General features: G+C 39.7%; 1 protein-coding gene across 3 annotated transcripts; it reads right to left on the bottom strand.

Annotated features, from left to right (window-relative positions):
- Positions 1-1,553: 1,553 nt before the first annotated feature.
- Positions 1,554-11,541, bottom strand: LOC103717992 (autophagy protein 5). 3 transcript variants are annotated; one of them, XM_008806620.4, is made up of 8 exons: positions 11,245-11,541; positions 10,011-10,135; positions 9,756-9,822; positions 8,047-8,136; positions 6,973-7,060; positions 5,006-5,083; positions 3,296-3,427; positions 1,554-2,806 (listed from the first exon to the last, which is right to left on the bottom strand). In XM_008806620.4, the coding sequence occupies exons 1-8, from the start codon at positions 11,356-11,358 to the stop codon at positions 2,445-2,447; spliced, it is 1,056 nt and encodes a 351-aa protein (XP_008804842.1). In that variant the 5' UTR covers positions 11,359-11,541; the 3' UTR covers positions 1,554-2,444. The 3 variants fall into 3 exon arrangements, with proteins under 3 accessions (XP_008804842.1, XP_008804824.1, XP_008804849.1); XM_008806602.4 differs by having other exon boundaries at positions 4,940-5,083; positions 11,245-11,540; XM_008806627.4 differs by lacking the exon at positions 5,006-5,083 and having other exon boundaries at positions 11,245-11,540.
- Between the last annotated feature and the right edge of the window lie 1,171 nt (positions 11,542-12,712).

Here is a 12,712-nt window from a genome sequence, read left to right as displayed (position 1 = left end):
CATGAGGCGATAATCACTTCATTTTTATTTTTTTTCCAAAAAGGCCCTTCAACATTAAAGAAGCATTAAAAAGGCATTAAAAACCTAATTTTTATTAAGGACATAATAGGAATTATACATAACTTTTTCAGAAAAGTGGATGGCCAACCAGACATAAGCATTTTGGAAATTTGTCACTTTCTCATGGTCAACCAAATATGCCAAAAGTACTTTCCTAGGCATCATCTTCCTAGGAATTTGTTTCGCAAGAATCATATTCCTAGGAGGAAAAATGCTTCCCGCGAGCCAGACGAGCCCTTAATGGTATCCGTGGAGGCTAATTTTTTATCGACTTGGTTGAAAAACCTTTCCTAGCTTGTTGCGGGCTTTTCGGTTCTTATTAACGTGCTTTTCCAGGCCCTATCTTCCCACCTCTGGTCACATGAGCTTTCGAGAGCCCGGTCCGGATCTCTTTCTTTTATTTTATATGTATGTCTCATGCTTTCAGCTCAGCGGGATCTAGAGAAAGACAGACCGACCTACCTACCTGTTTTCAGTGGCGTACGGGAAGAATTGATTCCTATGTGTCCGAAGCTAATGAATCTGATGCGATGGATTCTGTTTTCATACTAGCGAGAAACGAATACCTGGCTTCACAACCCATCTAACATCCTCCTGTTTTGTAGATACTCTTGTAGATAATTTTCTTTAATAATAAAATTGGGGAAAGTGCATCCCTTCATTTTCCATCAAAAAGAGTATCCGTGGATGCTGTCTCACTGATACTTGAAATAATCTGGTTACGATATTTGTAGGCATGGACAGAAGATTACACTTGTTAAACGATACCTTCTTTTCATGGATTTGGCTACTGTTACTGATGTTTTGTAAGCTATAATTTGTTTGGTGTATGAGTTCCTCTCAGAGATGCCGCTGGCAAGGGTTATTGCAGGAAATTTAGACCACTGGAAGCAGAATGTGAAACTGTTACTTGGAAGTTAGCTGATTGTCATCTGTTACAAGATTCCATTGGATCATTTGCGCAATAGCTTGTGCAAGAAATTAGAGAGATGGGCTGTTTCGGAGGAGAATGTTGCCTGGGGGAAAAACAAAACAAAACAAAAACGCTTGCCTCTCTTAATGAGAGGAGTTACGAAAATACCGATGGGAATCATGACAAGAACTAGCTAAATTGGATGTCTCAAATTTTATGAAATGAATAGCATGACAAAGGATGAGGGAATGGTTCAGGAGTAGTTCTCATCTTGACAGCAGGATGTCTCAGCGATACCGGAAAAACAGGGCAGGGAATCACCAGCAGTAATTTGGAGTGCACCTGATGGGAAGGCAGTTGAATACACTATGTAGTGCAGCAGGAATAGGTTCTGTGGTAACGCACGAGGTGAGACAAATACCCCATTGTTTGCTGTTTCAGCAGAAGCGAAGGCTGTCACAGCTATAAGTAGATTATGAGGATAAAAATAGGATAAAAACACCTGACGTTGTTGAGGCATTACCTGGCCAAATTAACTACTTGACAAGATGGCAGTCATGAAAGTGTAACACAGATAATCTGATAATCAAATAGTTATGGTGGAAAGCAAGTAAATACTTTCAAACATTTTAGAAATGTTAACTACATACACTATTTTGTGCACATGAAGGTAGACATGCTTCTGTTTATATACCCAAGATTACAGGAAATTTTAAAAGATCATGCCATCATCTGCATCAGGTTCCAACGTCCAAAAGTGGCTTCACCGTCGACCGCTTGCCACTGTGACTCACCATGGTTAGACATGTCGATATTCATCTTTATTGTGGTAATTGCAGAGGATAAGAGGGCAGCATTCGCGGAATGAAACTTCAGTCCATGTTACAAACAATATTCAGGTGATACAATAAAAAACCAGCTCAGGTGCTTTTATGCCCAATTACCCTTCCCGAACTGACCTGGTGACATATCTTGTAATCTGGAGAGAGACAACTGCTTTGCTTTGTGAGCTAGACAACTGCTTTGCTTTGTGAGCTTAACAACTTAGCACATCGTGTGATATGAAAAATCCATGAATCCATTTCCAAGTGCAACCACTTGCACAGTTCCTTCTGCAGAATGCGTCTGAAACAGATTTAGCTGCAAGTGACACGGGACTGCTGCTGAATTTGTGATGATGGAAAGCAAGCCAGATTTCGTTCCATCTATCCCTGCTGATTTGTAAAATTCTGCCTGCAAGCTTTATTAAGACATCAGGGAGCTAAAAGAATGTAATCTCGGACATATTTTTTTGGTTCACTTTGAAAATGAAAGTACCTCCATTGATATTTATGTGAACATGCCTACAGTTCAACAGAAACAACTATCTATTTACATTTGTACAGCATTAAATAATGTGTTAGAATTGGCTCCACAAATTAACAATAGAAGACTTGTTCTTTTTCTGAATAAGGGCATGGACCACAAGATGTCATCTGATTGTGGATTGATCTGAGGATGTCCCCATAAATACACAGATGTGAAGGAAGTATTCAGGGTTCTTCAAGTTGTTAACCACCCAAAAGAATGGAATATCCATATCCAGTTCGATTCCTTGGATACGGATCATCTTAATTTTAGACTTCTTCAACAGCTGCACATGGGCCTGGCCAGGAAATGGTATTTCTTCAGCTTGAGCATTCCGCAAGCCACCTATGGTTTCCGAATCCCCATAGCTTGAATCAGCTCCAACAGTTTCCCCTTCCCTCGAGAACTCATGGTTGTTGACCAGGGACTCCTCAAGAAAGATTTCTGGTAGTAAGGTTTTCATAGCGCACTTTAAACTTAGGCGGCCTGCATCATTATGCAATTAGTCCTATTTAGCCAAACTATACTGAATGGGATTTCAGAGCCCCATCAAAATAACAATAATTAAAATAGAAAACAGTGTGGGAACCAACTCAAAAAAACACATATATAGATTCAGGCAATCAGATTGATGCATCTTTCGGAAACTGTGAAATGAGAAAATGGTAGGGATCAATTTAGTAATTACTAAGTACATCTACTGAATTTCAGATTGCTACAGCCATGCATGCTTGATAATTCACATTTATATTTATCCAAAAGCATAACGTATATCACTTCGTTATAAGATAGTCATATCATGAATTTCTGAGATAAGATTTTAGAAGTATTTTAACAGAAAGAGAACCTACAGTATAGTTTAAATCAGTCTAATATACCAAATTGGAGGAATGAATGCACGAGAAGAATACAGAGAAAAAAGTAGCCAGCTTTTCATGCAGCAATTGGATGTCCTTACAAAAGTCTACAACATACCTTCTTCCTTGTGAATCTCAACTGGTCGGTTTATATACGAGATTCTGTCCCAACAATCAATTGGAACTGCATCCTCTAAGTCATCAAGATCTTCGCTAATATTCCGCACATACAAACGAACTGGAATTCTGCCTGACCAGAGATCAATTGATAAGAGAAAACCAATTTATTCCACTGCTAATTTCCACTCATGCATAATCATTAATGCTGTGGACTGAGCTTCACATACGAGTATATGACAAACATTCATTCAATGGGTTCAAGATGCAAGTAATGCAAAAGAAGACGCTACTTAGAATGACTGAAAAACCTTTCACTAAATTCTGCAGATGTCGCGATGGTCATTTAACATAATCAACTAGTGAGGATGTTCCCATACATTAATATATAATCCTTGCATATGCGTAGAAGTTTTCAGAAGAATTGCTTTCAATTGATTCTTTCATTTAATATCATAGATCATCTCGACTCAGATAGATGTAGTGAAAGAGCCAATATATCAGCTCACTTTAAATTCTACTTATAAAAATTTGTGTCCTTAGAACTCAATGGTCAAGAAATTATAATCAAACTTTTCTTAGAATGATTTTTTTTCGGAGTCATGCAGACATAGTATTAGTTTATGGCATTTTGAGAAAAGTTTTACGTTACAAGCCCAGGTTACAGGGCCTTAGAAAGCCAGATTAGCATCATTATATATGTCTTTGGGATAAGTTGACAAAACATATATAACTCATAAAATACAGCTAAGAGCACTGGTTTGATTATATTATCTGAGCTGAATAATCCATGACAAGTTTTTGAATATGTTGGTCTTTTTCTTCACTTGCTTAATTCATTTAAAAAGGTAAGGAATTGTTTTCTTCCAGCCAATTTTTGTGTTTTCTTCAACTTCTATGAATTTTCAAAAAGCTATGAAAGCAAAAGATTATCAATTATGCACTGAACAGCTTGAACTGCTGGATCATGGTATGCCGTACCGGCCCGTACCGGCCGGTACGGGCCGGTACGTACCGGTCCGGCCGTGGACCGGTACCGGAACGGATAAAAAACCGGTATTTCCCGGTTTTTTATCCGAACCGGCCGGTACGGGGGCGTACCGGCCGGTTCGGGCCCGTACCGGCCGGTTCGGAGCCCGTACCGGCCGGTACCGGCCTCGTACCGGTGCGAACCGGCTGGTTCGCACCGGTACGATTTTTTTTTTAGAACCACAGCGCCGCGCGCTGTGGTTTTTGAAACCACCGCGTACCGGCCGGTACGGGACCGGTACCAGCCGGTACGTACCGGACCGGACCGGTACCGTACCGGTCCGGCCGGCCACCGGTACGCCGACCGGTACCGGTACGGCGGACCTTGGCTGGATGATTGATGATCTTCCAAAATGCATTTTTTTTACGTTCTTTTGAGGCTCTCTGTTCTAAAACAAACTGATCAAATGGTGCTCTAGAGTATGGTGGAATCAAAATTCTTGTTCAAGAAGAAAGGAACAAATTCCTAAAGTTACTCTTCTAGTTCTTTTCAATTGAAAATCATATTTTTCTTAAAATCACTGCATGCCCATTCTATTCTCAAACAAACCAAATCTCATGATTTCCCATTAACAATAGAAATATTAAATTCACTCATAAAAGCAAAATGAAATACATGGTCTGCCAGATCCAGTGAAATCAGGTTCACCAATAGCCTGTCGAGGTTGTACCAAGGATGAACCTGATCTGACCATGCAGTCCTCCCCAAGTGGTCCAAGCTTAAGCCTAGATGAGATTCGAAGAAAGTCATCCATGTTACCTAATACAAATCTTTGTCAGTACGAGTTATGAGCTGAGGAAAAAATCTAAGTATGCAAGTGTCAAGCAATAGCTTGATAAATAAACATTTGCAGAGTCTAAGATGCCATATTTATACAGAAGGAGGATTAGACGACAAAATTATCAATGAAAATCACATGATGAGACAGATAGACTACAAATCTATGCCGTTGATCATGACCTACAAAATCTAAAATAACAAAATATCAATGATGAAACTATTTGGGGGTTTCATAACAATACTTCCAGTGGTTAAAAAAAAAGATTGTCGTTTAGGGCAAGAGACAATGGTTCTATTAAATTTGTGGTTTAGAAATATCTAATAGTGCTTTCTTCTTGGTCCATATGTGTTCCTAGATGTCTGTATCATGTGGATCATCAGGTTTATGATCTCCCATGCATTAATTCAGCTCAGTAAATATCATCCATTTTATGATCACTCATGGGGCTCTCTCTCTCTCTCACACACACACACAAATAGGCAAAACTATCATTCTAGACTGGAGTGAAGAGTTAAAAGCAGGGTACAACCAATTGCCCCAAATCGGGCAGTTCGAATCATGGTTGACGGAACTGTCCCGAATCGTCTGGTTCGAGGCATGCCGGTGGCAGATCGGAAGGGTTCCGGCAACCAAATAGAGAAACCAGTGACGGAGGGGGAGAAGAAGGAAAGAGAAAAAGAGAGAGAGAGAAAGCTGGGGAGGGAGGGAGAGGAAGAGAGAGGGAGGTTGAAGGCCGACCGACAGAGAGCCGGCAAGCCGCACGACCCTCCGCCAGTCTCTCTCCCTTCTCTCTCTTTTCCTCTCTCCCGTTATCCCTCTCCCCTGCCCCCTCTACTGTGTTGGTATGGGCTTGGCACGGAAGACACAGGGCCATACCCAACCCATGCCGTCGGACAACCGATCCGAGCCTTGGTACCAGCACAACAGTTCTTGGTTCAAACCATACCAACCTAAACCAGTCAAAAACTAGGAATTCAGTCCTTAAAACCCTCTCGAGCCCCTCCTGATGCCCCATGATCATCCTCTCTCTCCCCCCTTCCACCATGATTGGAACTCCAAAGCTCTACCATGTGCGTCATCAGTCACTCGTCTTGCTTGTTCGATTGCTCGTCTTGCTCACCCATTTGCTCATCTCGCTCCCTCGATTGCTCATCTTGCCCCTCTTTGACGCCATTGTCGCTAACTGATGCTAGACGTGCCCAGGTAAGCCCCTCCCCCTCTCCCTCTCTCTCGCCCCTCCCCCTCTCCCTCGCCCCTCCCCCTCTCCCTCTCTCTTGCCCCTCCTCTTCTCCCTCTCTCTCCACATCCCTCCCTCTCTCTCTCTTCCTCTCCTCCATCTCCCCCTCCCTCTCCTTGTTTCAATGAGCCCATGCATAATATGATACATACCCATACTTTATCAAACCGATCACCAGCCAGTACGAGCCTCGGTACTAGTTCGGCAAACCTTAGTTAAAAGGATTTCCATGTCTTCTATTGTATGAGTATGATACAACTAGACACATCGTGAAATAACAAAACTATCCCGTAAGTATGAGCATTTGCTAAAATGAACTACAGGGGTATTTTAGTTCAATAGAAGGGCTAGCTTCTTACATGCTTTGGTTAAAAAAGAAAAAAGTAAATAACTCTACCCTATAGCCTTATAAATGCATATATGCATACATACATATATACATACGGACAAACATACATAATATATATTCAGATATGTTAAATGACACTTAAAATCTCTCTTAGAGATCACATGCTAGATGCATCTCTTTACAATTCATTAACTTTAATTGTGTCCTAAAAAAGAGTTAATTTTGTGAAGAATTGCCCTCAATTGAAATTTATGAAAAATATTAACCAAGTGTGCACGTACCTTTTACCAATGATTGCCAGAGCTCAAACTGATCAGCTTGAGACATATTCATGATATTCTTACAGTTCCCATTAATAATGTAAGCTGCCTGCAGACATAAAGGTGCTATAAGAAAGCTGGATCCTAAGCAAGTCAACATCCGAATGTAATTCCCATGCAAATTATTTTTTTCTTCCAACTAAAAGAACATCATATTTTTGAATATACTACATTCTTTTTTTTGGAGGGGGCGGGGGGTTGGTTGGGGGGGAGTTGAATGCCAGGGCAAGGTAAAACATTTAAGAGTAATGGAGCAAAGGCACATCATCATGAAAATTTTTTGTTAAGCAAAACTGCAACAGCACACCCAATTTTTATAGATCATAATATGGCTTGGCAGACTATCAAAGGTTAAGCATAACCATGAATATCAAGTCTTGTTCCAATTGGTCATGTCATGAAATGATATGGCCCTTTATATGATATTAGATTACATGAAAAAAAGATGTCCCGGCGGGTATATGGGTTGGAGGGGGAAAAAGGTTTTTGAGGATCTAAATAATCAAAATGGATGAATTTAGATTACACTTACATAGAACCATATGCCCTACCGGAAAGTTCAAGGTGACGTACATAGGACAATGATTTATGCAGAAACTGGCTCAATTATATGTTCTGTAGGGGAATCAGATGCTTGAGGATCTAGGAGATCAGAAGGGAAGCTCTTCACATTCAGTAGCAATTCAGGGCAAATTTAGGCAAAAGAGAGAAGTGAATTCTTCAGCAAAAGATGGATGCATCATAAAATTCTTGACCGTTTCTTGAATAAGTCATGTCAGTTGTATTCAAATAATTACTTAATATGTGCATGCATATTAACAATATGCCGATAAATTTGTACCAATACAGTAACCAAAATCATGAGTAACCACATGTAATCTTGTTATGTCTAATAAGAATTGGCATCCAATATGTATCAGATATGGATATGGCATGCAACTGAGATGCCCGCCAATCCTAGATAAGTATGATCACAAGAATAAAATCATCCTTTTGAGAATTAAGTCAGGAATAAATATGTTGTTAAACTCAGACCTCTTTCAATGAATTGATGTAGCTCCATTTTACACTATCTTCACCCTCACAGGGCGTCAAAACATCTCCCGGATGCCCTCTGAAATGAACCTGTGAATTTCTTGATCTGTCAGTTGAAGATCAATAAAAGAAAGAAAAGCAATAAATACAGGCTTGAGGTATTATCAGATGTATGCAGACAGACTGGCCATTCAACCTTTTACATTCACATGCTATTATTTCTAACATTTGGTCAAGGCAGCAAAATTCTTTACGTAAAGAGAAGCCAAGAAATTAGATTTTTTCCAAACGATCGTCAACTAACATAGGACATTGATTCTGTGACAGAGGGCCAGAAATTAGAACATTAAACTCAGAAATGTGGCGTTCATAATCAATGAATGTCCTGGGACATATCTTTCTCATTACAATCACAGCTAAAAGTCATCAGAGTCAACTTCCATGCAACAGTCACTGTGTACCATAGTTGGGTTTTTTCTTTGCAAAATCTCTAAATATATGAGTGTTTCATAAGCAACCTCCTTTTTTGAGTAAAAAGATGGGATTGTCAATAAGTTATCTTCAAATACCTGTGAATCATGGGAGTTTTGTAGTGCCAATGGATGCAACTTTTTTAGAGGAAGAAAACAAACTCATATCACATTATCAGAGAAAATCTCTTGGAATTACAACTGTTATCTGGTAGTGTTTGGAAGCCAAAAATTGATACATGCACTCAAAAAGCATAAATATTGTAAAAAATCGTACAACAAGGAAAGTTGAAAGCTGAAAACTGAACCATATGAAATCACGAGGTACATCTATAAGCATAAATATTAAATTGTGTCCTACCTATCTGAGTCAGCTTTTAATCATATTCTCCATCCATTCTCATCACAAGTCACCTAGAACAGCTCTGATTTTTTCCAGGTAATTTCACATAACTACTGAACAGAGATGTCGTCCTTAAATGAAGGGCAAAAGAGGAGGACGAATCAAAAGCACCAATAGGGCTCATTTAGCAAGCCACACAGTCTCATGCTAGCAATGATAGATGATAGCAACACAAATAAAAAGCAGCCTCACTCCACTGTGCAGACTTCTCATCAGAGAGGAACCCACTCCGAAAAAGGTAGAATTCATAATTGAAATAAAAAGACTTAGTGGCATTTAATAGCAAGTGTCAAAAACAAAATTCCTAGCTCTGTGAGGCTATATATATCAAAACATAAGGCACTACAAATTCCTTGGTCCATTGATATAACCAAGTTAAAACATATCATGCTCAAATTAGGATTCAACACTATTTTCCTAGTCATGATATTTTGGAAACCATGTAAAAGCTGAGGTATTTAAATGGAGGATCTGCGGACCTACTGGCTTATGCAAAGATCTTCAGAACTTGCTTTCTTCACATATTCCATTAAACCATAATAAAAATAGTAAGGTTAGTAGGGGAAAAATGGTCTACAGTAATAACTACTGGCCAGGTAAATAGAAGATATAATGGCCATGTGAGAATTAAGAATGTGTAACTTGCCTTACAGGATATTATCAAGTAGAAGATTCAATAAGAAATATAATTTACTAGAGAGGACAACTCAAAGCACTGGATTAATAAATTAGAGTGTTTAAATACAACAAAAACTGCTTGAAACTTATTTGTGAGATTTTCAGCCTAAAGGACTGCAATATGGTGAACAGAAATCATGAGAAAGGGATGATCATACCGTTAGATTCCACGGCCTTTCTGGTTCTGCACATAAAAGATCAAAGAGAACTCCTATCGGTATATACCTAAAAGAGATGCATTAGAACATAAAGATAATAACGTTTAAAGGGAACTGACTATCATAAGTTATCTGATATAAGGGCAATTGGGTTAGTTACATTTTCCAGGGAAAAGAAGCGATAAACAAGAAAAAAATAATTTCCTGGCAATTGACATCAAGTACCTACGAAAATAAATGATATACATAACATACCACTTAAGTGGTAAGCCTTTGTAGTCAAACCAAACTGAGTCAGTGCCAGGAGGAAGTGTGCTGCTGAAATGAGGTTTTATAAGAGGTACCAATAGAGGCAGATACCCAATCCGCGACCCTAAAACCTGAAACAACATATAAGTCCAAATGGGAACTAAGTAAGCGAGAATGATGAATGACTGCATTTGCTAAGCACATATATTTTGACATTTAGAATGGACGTGCATGTGCAGAACTAGGGTCACATAGGCAGATAGAACTAAAGCAATATTTGCATGAATTCTAGTCAAACTGTTATATATGTGCAACTATTTGCACATGAAAAATGTAAAAATGCATTTAAACATGTAGATAGTCCAACCTTATTTAGATTTTATTATATAATTAATGCAAAGATAAATGAGTGTAAGACATGACTGCACTTGAAACCAAACTTATATCTGCACCAGTTATGTTGATAGGCAAGTATATCAAACAGCCATAACATGCTAGGTGAAGCAGAAATGTTCAAGGTATCGGAGCCAATCAAGGAGAGCAACTAAAGAAAAATTGTGATTAGCCATATTATTTGTAACTCTCAGGACACGAGACTTACACACGTATAGACAGATTGATGGACAGACAGAAACACACGCACGCATACACGCACATACACCCATACACACACACACACACACACACACACACACACACACACACACACACACACACAGAGAGCAGACATGGAGTTGAAAATTGGCACTGGCAAAATAATCGGCGAAATGCAAGACTTGATAAGTCCCTGTTAGGCAACAGCATCTCCTCATGGTTTCTCAAGCAATGGAATCAAATATCGTCATCTAGTTTAGCATAAAAAAAAGGAAGGTAGACAAATTATAACAAAATGAATATCGTCCTGCGTAGATGTGTATAGAAACTAATGAAGTCAAATAGTCAACATATCATCCACATTTCATGTGAATGTGATACCAGGGATGAACAAGTTAAAATCATGATGCAGCCCAGGTTATAGTGTCCATTGCACAAGCTTTGGTCCCATCTACCGATTAGGACGCATAAAGATATGTCGAAAACAGTCTCAATACCATGTACAATTGAAAAGTAACACTTTATTTCATCGAAACACATAAAGGGCAAAATTTCATCTATCTTCTTCAATAACTTCCTTCTTGTATCGTCCCAATAAAACACTTTCCGCGATGGATTGAGAGGGATAGAGAGGAGAGGGAATTACCAGGATCGGCGGAGGAGGAGGGAGGGTGGTGACCTCGGATTCGTGGAGATGGATCTGGAGAGGGATCGCTCCCTCCCACACGTACTTCACCGCTTCTTCGGAGCAAAGCTCCATCTCCTCCTCCGATCGCTCTCCCTCTCCCTCTTCTTCTCGCTCTCTTTCGATCTCCTTTCGTCCCCTTGGTTATTCTTTGGATGCTTCTCTTCCGCCTCTCCGATGGGTCGGAGTTCGCTTTCGAGTCGTACTCAAAAGCCAGCGAGGAAGCGAGAAGAGGGGATCGGAACCTCCGCGGTAACGAGCGCTACTTTTGCGCCTCCTAGGTTTATTTGATGCCGTATTGCCGTTCCTGAGAGGATCGGTGACTATTTGCTTCCAGTGACCCAGCGGTGAGGATTTTCTTTTTCTGCCCTAGCTGGAGTGGACCACAAGGTGTATCCAGCCTTCCACTCGGGCCGGGCCGGGCCACTCGGAAGCCCAAGCTTGACCTATGTACGGTACCGCGACAAATCACCCATCTAAGACCCGTTTGGTTCGTGGGAAGCATTTTTCCTTCTAAAAATATGATTTCTGCAAAACAAATTTCTATGAAGAGGATGCTTAAGAAAATAGTTTTGGCATGTTTGGTTGACTATAGAAAAGTGACAAATTTATAAAGTACTTATGTTTGGTTGGCGATCAACTTTTCTGAAAAAGTTATGTATAATTCCTATTATACCCTTAATAAAAATTAGGTTTTTAATGTTTCTTTAATGCTGAAGGGACTTTTTGGAAAAAATAAAAATGGAGTGATTCTCGCCTCATAGGAAAGTAACTTTTACATGTTTCTCATGGGAAAGTTACTTTCCCATGAATTGTGGAAATCATGTTCCATAGGAATACAACTTTTCCGTCTCTCTCCTTTGAAAACTCCAACCAAACAAGAGACATCTCATTACTTTCTCGTTGACCATACTTTTCCCCCTTCTTTTTCTGCGAACCAAACGAGCCCCTAGTCATAGCTCAGTTCACTGATATCTCCGATTTCAAAGCTCTCCAAGATATCTGCTGAAATGAATGATGATGTGTATAGGGCTTCTTATTTGGAGGTCATTGTATGTAAAATTTCCAATTAGAGTTCGTGCAAATCCATATTTGACTTACATAATGGAGAGCTCAATTTTCCATCTATAAGCATGGTGTGATTAGGAAAGCAACATTTATATTGGCCATTTTTATCTATTAAATCATTTGTTGCTATCGATGGTCATCTAGGCGGTATCAAGGAGACTGCGAGAAAATAAAACATGCAATGAATTGTATGTACAATAAATGGATCAATGTTAGATGTTCTAGTTTTAGTTTTAGTTGGAGAAAAATTTAAATATCAGCCGGTGTTAGACTGGGAGACCTATCCCGTGCCATTCAGCCAGAGCACGAGCCGGGGTCAGATTGCGCTTGGATCTGGAGGTCCGGCCTCCACCCGAGGGCA

Source organism: Phoenix dactylifera, chromosome 17, assembly GCF_009389715.1.
Source record: "Phoenix dactylifera cultivar Barhee BC4 chromosome 17, palm_55x_up_171113_PBpolish2nd_filt_p, whole genome shotgun sequence".
Classification (NCBI taxonomy): Eukaryota; Viridiplantae; Streptophyta; class Magnoliopsida; order Arecales; family Arecaceae; genus Phoenix; species Phoenix dactylifera.
Note: the sequence above shows the minus strand (reverse complement) of the source record. Positions and strands in the feature narration are given on the sequence as shown.